The sequence below is a fragment of the Vanellus vanellus genome, assembly GCF_965231255.1.
Source record: "Vanellus vanellus genome assembly, chromosome: 1".
NCBI classification, from domain to species: domain Eukaryota; kingdom Metazoa; phylum Chordata; class Aves; order Charadriiformes; family Charadriidae; genus Vanellus; species Vanellus vanellus.
In genome coordinates, this window is record NC_138905.1 from 1,479,468 (window position 1) to 1,499,509 (window position 20,042).

Below are 20,042 nucleotides of genomic sequence, written 5' to 3' on the forward strand. Positions count from 1 at the left end.
GAGCACTGGCAGAGGCTGCCCAGAGAGGGGGGGGGGGAGTCTCCCACACTGGAGCCATTCCAAACCCGCCTGGACGTGTCCTGTGCCACTGCTGGAGGTGCCCCTGCTCTGGCAGGGGGTGGAACTGGATTATCTCCAGAGGTCCCTTCCAACGCTGACCATTATGTGATTCTGTGATATGAACACAGTACTTTCCATCTGCCATCTTCTTTCGTTCAGTATATTACTGACCACAAAGAAATTCCAGTTGGCTCAAACCAACCTGAGTTCACAAGTGCTGTACAAATAAATCCTGAATGGGAACATGGACTGTTCCCCAAAATCACAGCAGGTGGGTGCAAACAAATAGAAATGGTGAGGCCGCCCGTTTCCCTGGGGGACGTGATCCACGCTGGGGTTCCAGCACCGCAGAAATGCAGTTACTTAATAAACCGCCCAGGCTGGTGGGCAGTGATCCGAGTACAGCAACGATCAACACTGTCCCGTTTTGTTGCAGACATGGCTGGATGAGAGGGGTTTGTGGGAGGTTGAGGGGCTTCGCAGACGTTTATGGGGTGCACTTTTGATGTGCGTGAGAAAACTCAAGTTCTTGTTTGGAGGTTGAACATATGGAGAACGGCAACTATAATCACAGGCTGACTAGAGAAACTAGAGAAACATGGCTGATAGAGGGTTGTAGGATCCAGCAGCCTTCTCAGCTGGATCCCAGGATTCCTCCCTTTTTTCCCTGTCTCTCAGAGTCAGAGCATGCGCAGGATTCTGCAAAGACCTCTTGAAACTATCTCACCCTTCCATTTTAGGAAGCAACTGTGCGTTTGTGGGATAACATCCTATCCTAGGGCCTTTCTTTTTGTTTTTCCCCATAGGTGGAGCAGAACTGGGCAACGCTACAGGGGGGTGAGATGACTATCCAGACGACGCAGGCATCCGAGGCCACGCAGGCGGTGGCATCATTAGCAGAAGCAGCAGTGGCAGCATCTCAGGAGATGCAGCAAGGAGCAACTGTTACCATGGCACTTAACAGGTATGGGTGAGAGATGAAGGCTTGAAGCACGTGCACGTGACATTTCCTTCTAGTTTTTCACTGTAATGGTTCAAAGACCACTGTATACAGTCCCAGTAGAGGCTTTTCCTTAGGAAATTCCTATGTCAGCCCGCATCCAGGTGTCTGCCAGGACAGTTCCTGATTTCCACTGTAACCACAGAAGAGCACTGACACAGAAATGTCTTGAAAGAGGAAAAGATGAGTAGTACCTGTACCCTCTAAACGATCTTTTTTGTACAACAAATTACAGAACTGAGCTTGTGAAGCAAGCGAGAGTCATGATGTGCTAATAGCACCTTATAAGTATGCTGGTCTATGTCTCCCTCAACACTATTAGTGGTTTCTTACTAAAAGACTAAGGCTGAATTTCCCTATTGTGTGGCAGTACATTCTCTCCTTAAAAGTCAGAATCTCTTCCAGAGGCCAGTGTTTTTGGGGTTTCTCCCAAATGTGTTTCTGAAGTAGAAGGTGAATGAGCTGCAAAAGCAATGCTGCCTCTTCATCTTGGAACGAATTCTGTTAGATTTTTGGTTGTACTCAAGTTACCAAGATCTGCAGCATAGTTCTCTACAGGTCCACGCAGCGGGTCTTTGCTCAGCTCTGGTGAGTTGCTTAAGCTTTGCCTGCTGTTCTTAAAAACTGGAAATGGCTGTAGCACACCGCAGTGGCACCCTGAAAGAGCGGGAGGGACCATAGGAAACACGGCATCAGCCCCAGCAGCACGGGAGGTTTCACACTGCTCAGGTGCAGACAAAATATTTTCCTCATCCAAATCAGGATTCTGGTCTAGAGGTTGTCGACTGAGCAGCCATCGGTTAGGACCAGGCACAAATCCACACTGCTGATGGTCGGAGTAAAGCTCCAAGACCTCGTTATATACACAAATTACTAGAGCAGTCACCTCGATCTTGGGGGCATTCAGCATCTTGCTTCCAAATTCCTGTTGCAGCTGATTCACCAACACACCTAGAACTGTTTCTTCTCTTTGTGGTCCAGATTCATGTCCATCAGATATGTTCTTTTCTGCTACCATAGGATGTTGGTTAAGTAGGCTTTTTTGCTAATAGTTTCACTATAAAATTGCCTTTTAAAAACAAGCAATCTTTTTAGGATGTTGTAAGAAGAACGGCTAAAGTAACTAGGCATGGAGGTGCAGGGAAAAGCCCTGTAATCCGACTTGGGGAATTTGTGTCCTGCACACTTCCAGGCAATAGATTTTTCGATGTGGTTTTTTTTTTTTTAGAAGTTCTTCTGGACTAGAACATCAGCGAGCTTTTGATTTTAATTTCATCCCATCGCTACTAGTTTTAGCTCTTAAGGTCGCAGTGAGCAGTTCCTTTCCTTGCATTAACTTAGGAAATTCAGAATCTTTAATAAAAATAAATGTTGTTAGAATTAAAGACAATTTTCTGGAAAACACGAATGGAAGAGCCTTCAACAAGTCATTTAGTCTCTACTGTGCCTCAAGACAGGATCAGCTCTGTTTATACCCAGGAAAACCCTGTGATAAGTCTGTTCAAACAGCTTGTCGTTCAGGAGCAATGTGAAGACTGTAGCAGCATTGCAGTGGGAATGAGGGGCCTCCTCGTGTTTTATTGCCCAGCTTGTGGTCACCCTCTTTATCTACTGACCATGGTAGGGCTGGAGACCTTTCTTGGTGACTATCCTCCAACACCCTTCCATGGGAAAGAAGCATACTTCTTCCTTTGCCACAAAATGCTCCTTGTAGCTTTCAGCTGTAGGACTGCAGTCTTTCCCCTGCCTGTAGGAAGATCTCAGCAAGGCTCTGGTCCTTGAAAGCTGGTGACTCATCCCAGCTCTGGAAACTTTATGCCTAATTTAGCTGAAAGCTGCCATTTCTGAATCTTGTTCCAATGGCTACTGAGAGAGCGCAGCGTCCTTCATAGTCCCGTGTAGAGCAGTACGTCTGCCAACAGCATGACCTGATGGATGACACAACCTCTGTCAGGTTTGAGGATGGGAAGTATTAAGCCTCCTAGAAAAGAGGACAAAGTGGAGGTGGGTAGTTAATTCATTGATTTGAACCAATTAATGTTTGTGGAGCACACTGTAACTGGGAAAAGCTTTTATGCTGCAGATCATTATTATTTTCAGGGATGCTACCGTAACAAATTATTAAAATGCTCAATTGCCCTTGAAAGTGGATTCAAATAAATGCTGTGTGAAGTCTGGGAAACAGGGTTACATCAGTAAATCCACGCTTACCCCAGGTTTGCTGTGTTGTAGGTGGCCTTCCTGCAGTACAACTGCCTTCACGTAGCTGCAGGTTCAGAAGAGAGATTAGCCAGAGGGAGTAGGAAAGCAGAAGAAAATACTCTTGTTCAGTAGCAGTGTTTAAGAGCTACTCTGAGAGACAGAGGAGCTGTTTAGAAATGAAAATACACCCTGAGTGAATACAGTTGGAAAGTGTACAGCATCTAAGCAGGAAATTGGGAAAAAGAATGAATGAGTGGGAAGTACTTGGGAAAATATTTGAGTCAATTGGTCTACCACAGAATGTGCGGGGCAGTTAAGGAAAAGCATCCTAGGGGAAGCTTCTAGATGGCTCCTTCCATCTCTTTTCCACACAAAGTGCTGAAGAAAATACCTACTTTTTTAATTCATTAAGATCAGAAATGGTAGGAGATTCAGCTGCAGGAAGGCGGTGTCTTTGGAATAATTTTGTGACTAGCAGTAGCTCACCAGAAGTAGCTAATAGTTGTCCGAAAGGTCTGGAGAAATCTGGACAGCTGCTGAAGGAAGCTCGCAGCACCCTGTACAACTAATTAGTAAATAAAATGTGATGTCAATAAATGCAAAGTGATACATATACAAAGAAGTATCTCCTGTTTATACCCAGTGAGGAGTTAACTATATGCTACCAATCACCTCTCAGAAATTCGGGGGACTGTCCTCCCAGGAGGGTTTTATCACTGCTGAGCACTTATTGTCAAAAGAGTAAGATGAATATTAGGAATTGTAGGGAAAGGCATAGAGAACAAGCCAGGATCAGCCCCCTGGGCTAACTCAAGGTGTGTCTACGTCTGGAATAGTGTGAGAAATGGTCACCCCACTCAAACACGTCTTACATTTAGAAAAAGTCTGGAAAGGACAAGAGTGATCAGAAGGCAGGAAGAGTCCTTGCACAGTAACACAGTGTACTATGGCTCTTCAGCTTGGGAAAGAGATTACTGGAAGTCTGTGAAATCATGAGGAAAACAAAAAGGGAACAGTTATTTTCTGTTTCTCACAATATCAGACTTCAGGGCTGCCCAGCCACACCGAGGCAGTAGTTTTCGGAGTAGCAGAATGCAGTTTTTCTTCACACGGCATCTAATCAAATGTGGTACTCATTGCTACAGGATGTTGTGGAAGCAAAAAGTATAAATGGGTTTGAAAGGGGATTAGACAAATCAAACGTGATGGTCCAGATGCAGTCTCTGATGTAGGAAATCAATACGCTGCCGACTGTCGGAAGCTGAGAGGGTGTAGGAAGGGAAGGAACGTACACACTCCTTCCTAAATATCTGATACTGGCTGTTCTCACAGCAGGGTTGCTGCATGAGAAGGACCTTTGGTCTGACCTCATTTGTATGAAGAAATTTAAGAATACTGTGCTAAGTTACCGATCACTCATTAAAAAGAATTATTAAACCACTTGGCTGGGGAGAAGTACTCCATCTTAGGTAAATGCGGAGCTGCTGATGTGATCCTGGTAATGGTAAACCTCTTGGCCTGTTTCAGTGCAAGGTGAAGTGGTTGGAATCAGTAACAAAGGATAAAGCTCTAAAGTCTGTAGAGTCTCAGAATGTGACAGTGCCAAAAGAATGCGTTTTGTACCAGAAACCTGAGGCAGGAAGGAGCCATGTGGTGTAACTACTTGGATTGTCTGAAAGCTTTAGAAAGCTTTCCCAAGAAAAAGGAGGCGAAGGTAAGAAGGCAACGATGCTCCAAGAGATCTGCAAGCTGGAAAAACCCAGTGGAAGCAGCTTCTTCCATGTATTCCTCCTCCACTGTAGATTTTCTGCTCTGATTAACTTCATCTGGGCCCAGTATCAATCCCTCCTCTCTGGATTTGTTCTCTTGACATACAATGCCTGGTTAAAATGGATGCTACTGGAGTTGATTGTTTGTATGGTCCTCCTAATTTTTATTTCTCCTTGTGCCCACAGTGAAGCAGCTGCCCATGCAGTAGCCACGCTTGCTGAAGCCACTCTTCAAGGTGGAGGACAAATTGTCTTATCTGGTGAAACTGCAGCAGCGGTAGGAGCGCTTACCGGAGTCCAAGATGCCAATGGTAAGGCTGCCAGAAAGCTTCCACTTTGGATTGTTTTTTTTCTTTGCTCTTAGCTAGGAGTTTTTCCTCTCTTTTACTTGAAATGTCAAGTTTTCACTAGTAAAATAGTTCTGCCACACTGTGGATTGTCACTAACTAGGTTGTGACTTAAAAGCCCAGGACAAAATGGGAGCACTAACCTGTTGTTTACTGCCGTAGTGCTGGTGGCTCTGCTCTCTTCCTCCTCCTGCCAGCTTGCTATTTAGCCTTAGTTTTGGGGGGGGAAGACTGCTCCCCACTCCATAGCTGTACAGTGCCTAGCACAGCGAGGACCAGACTTGGTCAACTAACACAACTAGTCTGTGCTGTAATAAACTCACCTCCAAAACGCTTCACTGGGAAGTGGCAGAGAGTATGACCAATGTTTTATTACCCACTCATTTCTTTCCTTTCTCAAGACTTTTTTTTTTTTTTGCGTGCTCGGTGGCTGCTCTTGAGCAACTGTCGCTTTTCGGCTTGGGTGGCACCTTCCAGTCATCCCTCGGCAGTCAGCCTCAGGTTGTTTGCCTCCTGCTTTATTTTCCATCTTGCCACCATAGTCAACTGCGTAGTTCTAGGGATTCTCTGTAGCGTTTCTCACTTCTTATCTGGATGTTTCTTCTGCCAAGTCTGGTGACTTTTGCAGTTATTCAAACTAAGCTCGTGGAGAATAAAACAGTAAATTCACAGCAACTGGTTCAAGAGACAATACTGGAACCTATGGATGTATCTAGTTGGTGCTCGTCCACTGCCTCCAATTGTGCTGTACTTCTGCCTGATGCCTTTACCGTGCTTTCCAAGTTCAGAGGCGGAACTCACCGGTTATTTTGATTAAATGGAAGGAGGTGTGTCAAAATAAGCTCCAAAAGGATAGGAAGTGTGACGCTGTAAAGAAACGTTGCCTTGAGGGTGGGGCTGTTTGGACTCAAATTGTCAAAGGGGGAACAAGGATGTGCAGTCGGGTGGCAGAGGGATGACTTTGTGCCTTGTCACTTTGCATGTAAAGCAGAAATGTGGCTAGATGAGACCTCCAGTTCGACTGCCATCAATACCCTCATCTCATAGGGAACACATTTTAAAACGTCAGCATTTAGTTGGCAGCAAAAACGGGGCAGTGGAGGGACGAGTAATTTTACTCGGGGCGTTCGACTTGATGTCTCTTGCTGTGGAGTCAGCCAGCCTGAAGAGGGAGCAGAAATGAAGTGAAAACTCTGTCCTCAGAGCTGGGAATGCATCTGATATCGAGAGGGAAGAGTAGGGTTGTGTTGTATTACACTTTGCCGGCAGCCCGGCATGAGGGGGATAAGTGATGTGTGTTTATCAAAGGAAGGATCTGAGCCTGGATGCTCAAAACCAGCAACTAATCAGATTTGTAAAAGCACGTTAGCGTCCTTTAGCAGATCTGCACCCCTGGCTCCTTTTGGTCTGCTTCCAAAATGCTTTCATGATCTGGATTCCTCTGGATGCTTCCCCTAAACAACTCTCCTCCTCTCCTCCTCCACACCCTTCCTGAGTCACTCTACCTCAATCACCCAGCATTAATATCATTTTAACGCAGGCTAGGCGCTTTTTTTTGCCCTTTTCTTTTTTTTTTTTTTTAGCAGCAGAGTTGGAAATCAGATGGGATTTAGAGTGCATTAAGGGGAGAGACTGCAGCATTTTCCTCTGTGCAAAACCTCACCCGCAGCCCCTCGCCTTGTTTCCACTCTTCTTCGATTTGCTGTAATCTCCGGTGGTATTAAGGGGAAGGGCTTTGTCGGCACGGTAGTCCTTGGAAGCGCCATGCTGTTAGTTTTATTACGTAACCAGCTAATATATCTCCCTTAGGGATGGAGGAGATGTTGGTATCCATTCCTGCTGTCTCTGTCTGGAGATGGAGAGCAGATGGATTTTCAGCGTTGGCACGGTCACGGAGGATTTGTCTGCCTTTTTCGTACCCTGAAGCCCAGGGTGTGAGTGTGAGCATCGTCCCGGACACCAGTGCTCCGTTAATTTGATGCAGTGGGGACAAACCGCTCTGCGTGTCATTCTGCGGGGAGGAGATGAAATGGGGAGTGATTTAGTGCAATTGGTTGCAGGAAAATGACTTCCAGAGCCATAATGGTATTAACCAGCAAATTCCCCCTGCTCACTATTACTTGCAAAGTCTTAATTTGCTGATATTTCCAATAAATGCCTCTCTCTAGGAATGCTCTTACCCTTGTGTAGGTCCTTTCTGAGGGATTCCAATCCCTTACCTACACCGCTTTCCCTAGAAGGAGCATAAATTTATCCCCATCTTATTGATTTTAGCCATTAGATGTAATTATTCTCTTTTTATTTTTATTTTTTTTCCTATCTTGATACAGTGTTTTTCCAATCTGCTCTCTGGCATCTGAATAATAATTAAGTGATACAAAAGAACCGAGACGGCTAAAAAGAGGCAACTTCTGTACGTCTGTGGATGTCTTGGAAGCTAGGGCTAAATTCGGTATTGCAGGGGGTAGGGAGCCCAGCAGCGTGGCTGAACTGCGAAAGGGCTGTGGATAATCTTGTGATCGGTTGCATTTATAGCTAAGGGAAATAAGATCTCCTGCTCCCATGCAGTGTCAAACTAGCTAAGTGCATTATGGTTTTCTTGCTACTCTGGAGCATCTGCTCAGAGTCGGGATGCTGGAACCGATGACCCCACAGTTTTGAGCCTCAGATGTTTTGTTCTTAAGTGGCTGGCATTAAAGCAAAGTAAGATTCAAAGCGAGTGAAGGGGATTATAGCAGCACCGATTTCTGAGGTTGGCTGGAAACTGGAAATGCTCCGCTAAGAGGAAACTCTATGCTCGGGGGCTGCTTTCGGTGTGTGCTACGGGCAGCTCTGTGTGACGGACCGGTGCTGGAGCCATCCTAGCCCGCTGGGGCCGGAGGAGAGAAACCTGATCAGTGTTGGGAAGGAGAGGGGACGGTGCCAGGCTGCAGCCTGGGCCGCGCTTGCTGGAGCATCCTCACACTGCAGCCTTTTGTTTGACATTGATCTGATCAGGGGTTTGAAAGCTGCTTGGGCTATGGGCTTCCTGGTTTCATCTTTAAATATTGATGAAGCTTTTGCCTAAGCGGTACCTGCACAGGGCTGTAGCAGTGCGCAGTGCTGCCTGTGAAGGACAGAGCAGACTCCCTGCCCAGGGACGGTCGGTTTAATGGCCTCGGTGTCGTCACAAGCCTGGGGTTATTTGTGGTTTCTGCGCAGTGTGCGGCATTTTCAAGGGCTGATTTGAAGGCAAGAGGGGTGGTACGCCCAAAGCTCCAGCCTGGGGCTCAAAAACAGAGCATGGAAGGAGAGATATGGTGGAAAGAGCTCGTGTTGGGAAGAGGAGAAGTGGCAGTGGAAGATGTGAAATCAATCTGTGACCGGGGAATTGATTTAACAGACCTGAGCTAGGCACAGCCAGAGACCCAATGGATCTTTGCTTGTCCACCTTGCTCCTCACATGTGGCAACTGCTGCTCTTTTTCCTGTCCCCAAAGCACGTTTTCCTGATGTGTGTTCTCCCTTTGCTGCTGGAGATGCACTGGTGTGCCTGGTGGTGGCATGGCAGCATACAGGTGGGCGCTAAGAGGAGCCTACAGTGCATCTTGCCCTTCTCCATCCTCCGTCAGTCATCCAAAAAATCCAAACCCAGTTCTCCATACCACCAAAGGGAGCCGTGCTAATGGCTGGGGGTGAGCCAGGATTATCGAGTTGTGATGGAAGCCCGGGGAGAGCATTAGGAATCTGACGTGGGCAAATGGGGATTAGCGAGCTCTCTGCTTTCGCAAACAGAGGAAATAAGGCGTCAGTACAGGAGCGCATCTTGCAAGTTAGCATAGGATAAACAAGCCTATAGCGGCATTTAGGGTGACGGGGAACATTGCACAGAAGAGCTGTTCCAGTTGGGGATTTCTATATCAGAAGCGGTTTAAATGCTGAAAAGCCTTCATCCCTGGGTGAGGTTGCCGAGCTTTCCCGCACGAAATCAATAAGGTGTCAGGTGGATACCTGTCTCCACCCTCGGCCGCGCAGATGGGAGATGGGGAACCCTCCTCTCGGCAGCAGAGAGACCTCCGGGCCTGGCGTGCTGTTGCCAGTCTCGTCGGGCTCTGTATAGGCTGTTTACAGTTGAAAGCGCATCCAGGAGGGGAAGGCAGGAGTCGAGATCCTGTTCTCTGGGCTGTGCACATCTCCCAGAGAGCGTGAAAGCAGCGGGAGATACATCGGGCAAACCCAGCAAAGGGAACTGCCTGTTCTTGCTTTCAGATGCCTCGGGACAGGGAGGTGCAGCACACTGATCTGCTAGCAACTAGTGGCTTTTTTTTGTATGAAAAAAAAAAAAAATAAAAAGATGGGGGGAGGCTTGGAGGTGAATGTCAGTCTTTAAAATAAATCTTTTTTTTCCTGTTGGATCCCCTTTTTAGGGAAGATGGACCTAAACGAGTCGCTAGCGACTTGGCCAAGTGCAGATCAGCTTGCTTGCATCCAAGAGGACAGGAAGGAGAGAGTTGAGCTTTTTGTAGGGTCTTCCCAGTAGGAACAGAGTTGGTTGTTTTGTTTTTTGTTTTTTGTTTTTTTTTTTTAATGAAGTATTGCCCTGAAGCAGGTATGATTTAATCCCCATCTGAAGGAGAAGTGAGGAAAATAATTTTTGCAGATGCATTTCATACAACAGGGGAGAAGCCGGTGGCAGCCAGAAGTGAGAGCTGAAGTGGAGTGTGAGTTCCTGCATGCCCTGAGCAGGTCCAGGAACAGGGAGAGGTGTTTCCTAGAGGACAAATTACTGTGCATAAATGAATTGTTGTCAGCAACAGGACCCTGATGCACTCCAAGTAAAATGTGTTGGCATAAGCCTCAGTTAAAACGAGCTTATTCTGTGTCAAGTACATGCAGTTCCCTGTGTGTGCCCTGTAGAGAAGGGGGTACTGGCCTGCAGCTCAGCTGTCTCCACATCGGCACGCTTTCCGTGTCAACATCTGGGCTATCCGGGGAGCCCCCAGTGTGGGTGGTGAGGAATATGCAGTGTTGGGATCGTGGGACACCAGCCACAGGTTTGATGCCAGCAGTCAGCATGGTGCTGCTAGGTCTTTCCCAGCACGACAGGGGCCAAAGTATTTCCAGGACCCGCTGCTCCGTTTGCACTGAACCTTACCAGCACAGATGATTTCTGCTCGCTTTGGCATGGCTTGCCTTGCTGTGCTGCTTTAAACCCATCGTGATGGCTCTCTTGCTTTTTGCTGCTGTCCTGCGTTACTCCTGGGCGCTAATCTTGGGCAGCGCTGGCGGTGCTGTTGGCTCAGGCTGTCCTTCTGACACTGGGCTGTCATGGGCGCTCGGCGGCTTTGGTTTGACATCTTGGGACTGATGACGAGGCGGCTGCCACTGACGATTAGGATTTGTCTGTCCACCAACCAGGGCTAAAAATAGTGGCTCGGACGAGTCCCTCTTGTACTGTGTTGGTGGCCAGATTTTCCCTTCCACCCAACTAACCAGGCGCTACCTACGCCAACGTGCAGTGGTGTTGCGCGGAGGCAGCTTCGCGCAAGCCGACACAGACAGTTTGCCTGGGTGGTTTGAGTAGAGCAGGAGGCTGGAGGTGGATGCCACGGCACTTGAGTGCTGCTGGCTTTTAAGGTTTCTCTTGACTTGTTGAGTGACCTTGGTAAGTCCTTTGACAGAGGCTCAGAATGGTTATTTCTGGGTACAGCTTGGCTCTTGGGATCGGGAGGCTCATGGGCTCTGTTATTCTATTTCCTTGGGGGAAGACAGTTTTATATGATGAGTACTCGTGATATATTGCAGGTCTCCTCTTTGCAATGGCAGTGGTATCGGAGGAGCGCAAGGTGAACTTCCTGGGTGATCTTGTGCCCCTGTTCTGTGTCCAAGTCTCACGTAAAGTCTACACGCTGCTCTTTAGCTCTGAAATATGCCTTTGAGATCGCAAAGAGAGAAGGCAGCATCCTGGGGAGACACCAGGAGATGCTCGGTTCCTGGCTTGATCTCTTGCTGTCCTCTGAAAGACGCTTGTCTCTCCTCCTTGGCGTGTTTGTGATGGTGTTAGCAATACCCAGAAAGGGAAGCCAACTTCATTAGGGGTGGGGAGTTACTGCCAAGTCCTTTGCCGTTTGATCAATTCTAGTGTTTCTTTGAGTCCTGGTGGGTTCAGTGAGTTTCCATCCAGTAAATGAGCCATGCCCCGCCTGGCCTTATCTCCCAGCTTCTTGATGACCTTACGGCATCTCCAGCACCTCCCTTGCCCTCCCCATTTCCCCTCCCCTGGTGAGTTTTGACATCCATTCCTGTTATCAGGCAGTTGAGACTTACAGGCTCTCCAGCTGTCACAGCTGATGCTGTCCCGGTTTAAGCATAGGCCATTTACCTTCCACGTGTCCTGAATTAGGGGAAATGGACAGGAGGGCTGGGTCTGTTTAAAAATTAAAGCTGATTACAAGGCATTAACATTACATTTAAAGAAATAGGCAGCAGCCCTCCTCTCTCAGCATAGTTGCAATATGTTCCCTTTTGTTCTGGTCTGGAAGAGGAAGCAGGACTGGTATTGACTCCAGGCTGGGCAGGGTTTCTTCTTTATCTGTAAATTTAAAAGAGAAGCTGCCTGCTGCAATGCTTTAAAGCAGTTCTGGTCTTACAACCTGAGGCAGTTTGCCTCTTCGCGATAGTAACAGAAAGCTGAAGTTCTTTCTGTTGCTCTTGAATTTCTCTTAGAAAATTCAGATCTCCTGACGTGGTGTTCGTCGATCTGTCTTCTGAATTACCGTGTTGGGAAGTTTCATATTTGAGGGATCCCAATTGTTTTGCACATGCATCCACTCTAGTGCCAAAACGAGCCATCTCGGGGGCAGCAGTCAGGATGAAAACTTTCTTTTTTTCCTCTGTAAAGGCTCAGCTTCGTTGTGGCAGATGGATTTTAAGGAATGTTTGGCCTGAAATCTTCAGGGCTGAGAAGGCAAAGGGAGGTGGTTGCTTCGTGCGTGGAAGAACAGAAACATGAGCATGTTGGGTGCGGGAGGTGCTGTTCCCACCATGCCTGACCCGTCTGCAGCGTGGGCTTGGGCTGGCGATGAAGGTGGGTTTAAGGAAGCAGACAGGGTTGGTGTTTTCCATCGCCTTCCGTACAGAGATATGTTTCAACAAGGGCCTTCTTGGCATGGCTTTCCTGCTTCTCTCCTCCTGCAGCAGTGACCCTATTTTCTAATTGCGTGGGGTTGTTGCTTTCCCAAATTGCCCAAGATTGAGCTTCCTTCCCATGGTGACCCTTCATCACAGAAGAGTAATATGTCGATCTGGCTGGGAACACTCTGAATGAATGTGCTGCTTGACTAGAAACCCATTGTGTTTCTAGGTTGAATTTCAAGCTCTGTTTATCTGGTGTATTTGTATGATATTTGTCCAGGCTTCTACGTCTTCATCTCACAGTCCCTCAAAAAGCCACATGGCTTCAGGAGGAGCTGCTCAGTGCAGGACGCTTACTGAAAAGAGGCCAAACCTTTTGGCAGGTGAAGTTATATATATGGCATATATTTGTATTCACTGGATCTTGCCTTTCTCCATCTCTTAACGAGACTGGGGGTTGGACTAGATGATCTCCAGAGGTCCCTTCCAGCCCTGACCATTCGGTGATTCTGTGAGTTGACTTTACCATTGCCAATGTTCACGTTAAATCCCAGGCGTTTGTTCAATTTGTGGTGACGAAGCCCTCAACCCCTTGGCTTTGAGAGCCACGTTACTGAGGTCCTGAGCTGGTCCCCTCATGCTAACGTCCCTGAATCTGGGTATCTGGGGGTGACAGGACATAAGGCTCTGGGCTCACTGGATGGTTGGACATCACCTTTGCTCGTGGAGAAGATGCGTTCTGCCTGATGTCTACGTAAGGTGATGGGGATGGGCAGCTCTGCACAACTCCAGGCTTGCTCAGCCAAGATGAACCCTGAGAAAAAAAGAAGGGGCCTGGTCGTCTTTATATGGGGTACAGTCCTCATTTTAACAAATGTGTGATTAAGAAGTGTATAGGATTTTTTTTTGAAAGAGGGGTGGGGGTTTTCCATCTCCCTAATGTATATGCACCCGGACTGTAAGACTTAAATATTTGAGTAGGACTTTGGACGTAAACCATTTTGGTTACAGCAGTGGTTTTGGGATGCCTGCAAGAGATGGGTATCCTAATCCTTTGGCAAGCTGTTGTCTAAAAGAGATGAGGTGGAGTACGGGCAGGAAAGGAATGGCAGTCAGTATACTTAGCGTGTTTCCCTAAACACGTCTGGAAGCACAGCACTGGATAGACAAGCATTTCTTTGCTTGCCCCTGTTTTCAGTCCAAGAATCGGGATGGAGGTATTTGTGTAGTCTGTCTGCAAGCAGATTGTGTTAGTGCGGCCGTCTGGGGATCGGTGCTTTGGCCCTCAGTTGGGGTAGGGAGGTGCTCTCCTGACAAGCTGCACATCTTCAGCGTGCTGCTGTTTTATTCATAGCTCTTGGCCTAAAGAAAAGGGCACAAGTGGAGTCAGAAAACCAGCTCTGTGAAGCTGCCTAGTTCTGCATCACTCTCCTGCCCCATTGCAGATGCCGGTGAGTCATTTTTCCAGGCTGCCTCCTCCACGCCTAACCTAACCCAGCTCAGAGGCTTGGCTGGCAGAGCTGTACCAGCAGAGCTTCTTCTTCATGGGGCTTCTGCCACCTTTGCGAATCGGGTGGTGGTACTCATGCACAGGCAACATCAGGCTGGGGAAAACAGCTTTTTGTCCTGTCTGCTGGACACATCTATGCTGGCAGAGCTCGACTGTGGATCTGAGCATTCAAACCCGTAAGTGTTGAACTGGGTGGATGGTAGATTAAGCAGAGATCAAAACCAGCCTCTGCTTTGCTGCTCCTTTCTCAGTGCTCCCCAGATGAAGTTCATGTGTGATGAATTCTGCCCGTAATAACAACTTATTCAAACCTTTGCTGAGTGTGTGGCAGCCCCCCTCAGCTTTTTGAGCCCTGTGAGACGTTTGGTATTGTAGCCCATCTCGGGAAGACCTTCCAAGTTAACAGCAGACAGGAGACAACCAAGGACAACTTCATCATCCTGCTGGCGCGATCTCTGCTCATTCTCCTGCTCCTCCAGGCAATCCCAAAGGAGAGGTCCCAGCTCACCCTCCTTTCATGCTGTCATGGCGAGCTGATTTCCAAAGTGGGGAGCAAGACTTGCGTCTTGACTTGTAGGGCACCGTTTCTTCTGCAGCTGATCCCAACGGACCCCTCGCTGCCTGGGGGTAAGGATGGGCAACGGTCCCTGCTGTGGAGCACCCTTCAGCGCAGATTTTAGCTTGCAAGGTGGCTGGCCTCCTGCTTAGAGAAATAGCATCCCCTTATCCCCACGTGTGTAGTGATGGGTGAGTGCTGTGACCGCAGACAAAGCTGAGGAAGTCGATGCTGTTTTTCTACCTGTGCTGTGCCCACTTTTACTCCTTGCACCATTCAAGGGCTTGGGGAATTGAAAGAGCAGCCTGTGATTACACTGAATCAGGGCAGATGGAGAGGGGCTTTCTAATCCCCCTGCGCCCCCGCGTCACAGCAGAACTGGGCTGCAATCTGCTGTTTCATGACAGCAGGGCACGGTTCTTCTCTAGCAGGTACCCTTGTGGCTACGAGCTGGACTGGATCAGGCCACCCTTTCCCACTGTAAACTGGAGAGCTGTGGAAAATGTTGCTGGGCTTTGAATGGACGGAGGCTCGTCTGACCCGAGGGCAGTTTGTGAGCTCCAGGCTCTTAATGGCTGTCAGTGGGCGCGGGGTGCAATCTGATCCAAATGGGAAGCTGGCTGAAATCCCAGCAAGCTGTTGTTACCGTGTGAGGCATCTTATGAAATGAGATGGGTATTGTGAACTCTTCCTTCTCCTCCCTCCCCCCCACCAGGCACCCCACTAGAAGGAGAAATACCCTGTAAGCTAAGCTACAAGCTGGGGCTTCCCCAAGTACAGCTCTTCAGTGCATCGCGGCATGGTTTGCGTGTCTCTCCATTTACAAAGCTCTTAGTCTTGCGTATTAGGCCAGAGTTTCCTTCCTGCGGAGCTATTTGCACTTCTCGTTCCCAGCACGGCCTCCCCTACCCCGTGCTCCTCTTTGGACTGTGCGGTCCCACTTCCCAGGCGCACGATGCGGTGTAGACATTTCCTGACAGCTCAAGGTGCTCTTTGTTTTCTTTGCCTTAAAAAGCGCTCTGCCCCTCTTTGAAAACAGCCTCAGCTGCTTTCTTAGCAGGGTCTGACCTCTTGAGTTCCTCTCTTGCTTTTTTTTTTTTTCTTTTTTTCTGAGCATGTCTAGAGGATCATTCTGTGGCTGTATTTATCCTCTTCATTGGATCTCCGTAGCAGGGGCTGGTTTTAAAGCCTAAAAGCACAACCCCATCTGTCTTGTGCCTCTGGGGCATAGTAAAGGGCCCCGTCCTGCAACCACTGAGCCTGTGAGCAATCTCGCTTGCAAAAATGTATGTTTTTGTTGTCAACCAGACCTGCCTATGGCAGAATGATGAAGATGGCAGGTTTTAATTCATTTTCCCGAGTGGCTGTACCGGACCTTCAGACTTCTGTTTTTCCAAGTGAAGCTCATTCTTCTTCATTGGCGCTGATGTTCAGTGGTGAGATTTTGAGTTTGAAGAGGACAACGTTTCTTGCTATGGGATTGATTCATTTATGCTTTGAGGTGTCAGCAGCTTGCACGAGTGCCTGGGGAGATGCAACTCCACCTTGGCATCCCTTGCCTGGTGACACTTGGGTGGCCTTGTCCTAAAGGTGGGTGGGATGCCCTCGCCTGTGCGCACACCAGGAAGAGAAGGTAAATTTGTCACTGTAAGGACCGTTCCAGCCTTCCAACACCTTGATTGCAGCCTGGCAAATGGACAGCATGAGACTAACCCCCAGGATCAGTTAACCCCTCCTCTCGCCTTTCACTGGGTGAGTCCTAAAGATAGCTGTGCTTGAAGGTAAAACCATTTACCATTGCCCTCTGACCACTTGGGAACGCTTTTCTTGCTGCCTGGTGTCCCTCTGGGAAGTAAATCACAGTCGCAGCAGAGGGCGGTGTGTTTGTCCCTGGAGGCCCCTGTCTCCCAGTGACCTTCTCAGCTCATGAAGACAGCTTGGCTTTGCTGTAAAGCAGCTCATGTGACAGCGGTAATCCGCAGCTAGTAAACAGCTGTGCAGGAAGATTGCAGGGGAATCGCCCTATTTTCCCCGCACTGCAGACCCTGGCAGGCCAGCACATGAGAGCGGGATGGTGGTTTCTGCTTGTTGCAGGAGGTTGCTATCTCCTTGGCTGCACCGGTCCATCAGCAGGTTGGTATGTTTGAAGCCACACCAGCCACCGCTGCAAAGCGTGCTCGCTGGGTCGGGAGCACACGCGTGCTTCTGTGAGTCGACGTGAAGCTGTGAAACAGGTTCCAAGAAGAAAAAAAAAAAAAAAAAGGGCAATTTCTCCTGAAGAGGCTTCCTCTGAATCTTTTTTCAAAACCAGAGGTGGCGTTTCTAAGCCTGAATTTGACTTGTTCTACCCACCCCCCATATCCTTTGGCTTTATTTATTCCTTGATGTATACAAATTTCTCTCTGAGTAACGCTTTCCGATGGCTCGCGTGGACCCCCTTCTGCTCAAGGGATACTCGGTCACTGGTGGACTTTTTTGCCGTCTGCCCACAGAAAGTTAAAGTGTGCCCTGGAGAAGACTCAGACTCTGAGAAGGGAAAGGCCGAGGGAACACTAGCTTGCAATTGGTTTAAAATTAATCATGGTGGTATTTGTTATTCCCATACCCAGCGTACAGACCATAGCAAACTTTCCCTCCCCGTGGGTTTGCCTCCTTGTTGCCCACAACCCTGAACTTCCTCATCTCCATTTTCCCCTCCATGACTTTGATCCTCAAAACCTCAAGCACGTCCGAAGGGAAGTTCAGTGAACGGGGACTGGTGCTGACGAGTCGGAGGAGCCGATGACAGCTGAAGCAGGCAGTCTCTGACCGAGATCCAGGCTTGTGCAGCCAGAGGTTCCTGCACCGCGCGGGCAGCGGCAGCTGTAAGCTGCCAGCAATTTGCCTCAATTCCCTCCAGGACGGAGGTGCCTTTGATCAGGTAGGCAGCAGTTGCTTCATACCCGTGTAATCCCTTGGTTTCTCTACCGTCTCTGCCAGAAACCACCAGCAGTGTGTTTGTAGCTTCAATACGTTGTCCACCAGTGGCCTGAGACAATCCCTCATTTCGTGTAAGCCACAGAACAGCCTTCAGAAGTGGCCATCTGTTACCGCTGGCCTATGACAGATTTGAACGCGAGACCTCGCAGTGAAAGGTTCTCTGCTATTCCCCTGAGCCTCCTGATCTCTTCCTTTCCACCTCTTCCCATCAAAAAAACCCTAGCTTTGTACTTCCGAGCATTAGGGGATTCTAATTGGTGTGTGCACAACAGGACCACTGCATTTAAATGGTGAACATATAGCTAATGGAAGCTGAGTTTTATTGCTGGCATAAATATAGTATGTTTGACTCCTTTGAAGTCGCAGGGATCAGCATCTGGGGGTGTTTGTGTTCAATTATACACCATCGGTGAATTTGGCCCGTGGTTGTTTCCTGTTGCTCTAAGCCGCAGATGCCTTACAATGTCCTCGGCCAAATCTTCTCGGAGATTCCTGGGACATTTTCTTGGCAAAAAAGGGCCTGAGTCGCACTTCCAAATAGGAGTTAAGCGTTAAGAGGTTTGAAGTCCTGCTGCAAATGAACAAGACTTGGACTTGGCCGGGTTTTAGCCTTTCTGCTTGTTTGCTGCTGTCAGAGATGTGCTTTCTCACTTCTGGTCCGGATGGACCTGCGGTCTGAGGCAGAGCAGCCGTTCCTACAGCCTGTGAGCGGGACTCCGGTCTGAATCATCTGCAGCAGATGCAAAGCAGAAGGGATTCTCCAGCCACCGCAGCTCCTTTCTCTCTCGGGAAGCAGTTTCCGACCTGTTCTTTCCTGCCCTGGGAAGCGACAGGACAGACTGTTACACAAGCGGCCGCTCGATTCTTCTTGCGTTTTTTGTCCGCGCGGGTCCGTGTGCCACGAGTCTCCCCTTTATGGGCCTCTGCGTACCCGGGGTGAGACCCTCAGGGAGAAAACACCTGGAAGACCCCATGTTTCTGCAAAGCAAATGATGGTTTCTCTCCCTGCGTCCATCGTTGCCTTCTCTTGGCGTGCAGAGAGGCTTCCTACCACCCAGCCTGTGCGGCTCGGGCTCTGCCGGGATACACAAATGTTCTGTGCCGTCAGTCACCAGGCCAGAGTCCAAGTTGGGTTGTGGTTGGTTTTTGTTTTTTTTTTTTAATCAACAGATGTGCAGGGTTTAAAAGGAAGGAATCTGCCAGAGGCAGTAGCATACCAAGAATAAGTACTCTTGGGAGAGAGAGGTAGGAACCCATCCCACCTGCCGTGCAGCCCGGGTACTGGAAGACGGTGGTGTGCGGGGAAAAAAGGAGGAATGTGGACTGTAAAAACTTGCTCTTTACATGATACGTTCCACATCTGAGTCGTGTATTCGCCATGATTTATTGCTTACCTTGCTGAGGATGGGCCAGGTCCTGCACAGAGGGAGGGAGGGGATCCGTGCCAAATGGGTCCCTTGTCCTAGAAAGAAGACCGGCTGCAGACGCCAAAGCGCTGCGACGCTTAACGCCGTTGCAACAAAGGGGTGTGCTGGTTTGTAGCAGGGGTGCTCTTATAGCTAGATTTGAAGGGTATGCTTTGAAGAAGAGGGAAAAAAGGAGCCTTAAGGTGTGCATCTAGCCCTTCCCCGCCCCCCCCCCCCCCCCCCCTTGAGGATAAAAGAAGAGTGCTTACCTCCTCGTCGCTAGCGCGGGAACTAGTGTAAGGTAAGGCTCCAGCAGAGACACCCGAGTTGCAGCTTTCCATACCTGCAAGGTAAAGCTCTGAATGCCTTCCCGAGGCGTTGGCCTCCTCAAAAGTTGCGCACCTTGCTTGGCTGTGAGTTCATGTCACCTCTCTTGGATTAAGAACATGATTTCCCCTGGCGAGGAGGGCGCGGGAGCCGGGAGTGGGGCACCGGGGGAGAGAACCCATCGCTTTGGACCCATTCGTTGGCCATGAATGTGCACTCTGTTGTAGCGGAGAGGCTCCCGCTGAACAAGTCAGCGAAATGCTGGGAAAATGTTTTTTAGATGAAGCCAGAGACTATCTGGTTACGTATTACCTTACCGCCAGAACAATAGCTGCTTTATATCCCCATGTGCTAAATGCTCTGTAGTATATGCTAATGTCCGTGTTCACATGTGATCTATCGCGCAGTGTACGAACTTGTGAAACTCATTGAGATCTGAGTCTGCTGTAGCCTTAAAAAACACATCGAGCTCCTTTCAGAGACCAACGAGGCCGAGCGCCTGGATTTCATGAACTTTCTAGCCTCGTGCTCCTGGGATACATAGAAATGCCACTTTGGCAGCCATTTCTGCTTCTCATTCATTTCTCAGCCCTCGGTACTCGGGGAATAGTGGAGAGCTTTATTGGAAGCGGCCTTAGCTTCTCTGAGATGGATTTTACTACTCTCACTTCTCTGCAGCCGTTTCTCATCGGGCCTCTCTGGTCCAATTAAGCCATTCATCTAAATATTTGTAAAATACATTACAAATATCTGGAAGTACCTTATACGTGTCTC

General features: G+C 48.7%; 1 protein-coding gene across 1 annotated transcript in view; it reads left to right on the forward strand.

The window, feature by feature from the left end:
- Positions 1 to 20,042, forward strand: part of NRF1 (nuclear respiratory factor 1) — a 76,254-nt gene that overhangs the window by 39,880 nt on the left and 16,332 nt on the right. Inside the window, exons 9-10 of the mRNA XM_082490165.1 lie at positions 867 to 1,024; positions 5,218 to 5,342. Coding sequence (XP_082346291.1) covers positions 867 to 1,024; positions 5,218 to 5,342 — 283 coding nt within the window. The remainder of the gene's footprint in view (positions 1 to 866; positions 1,025 to 5,217; positions 5,343 to 20,042) is intronic.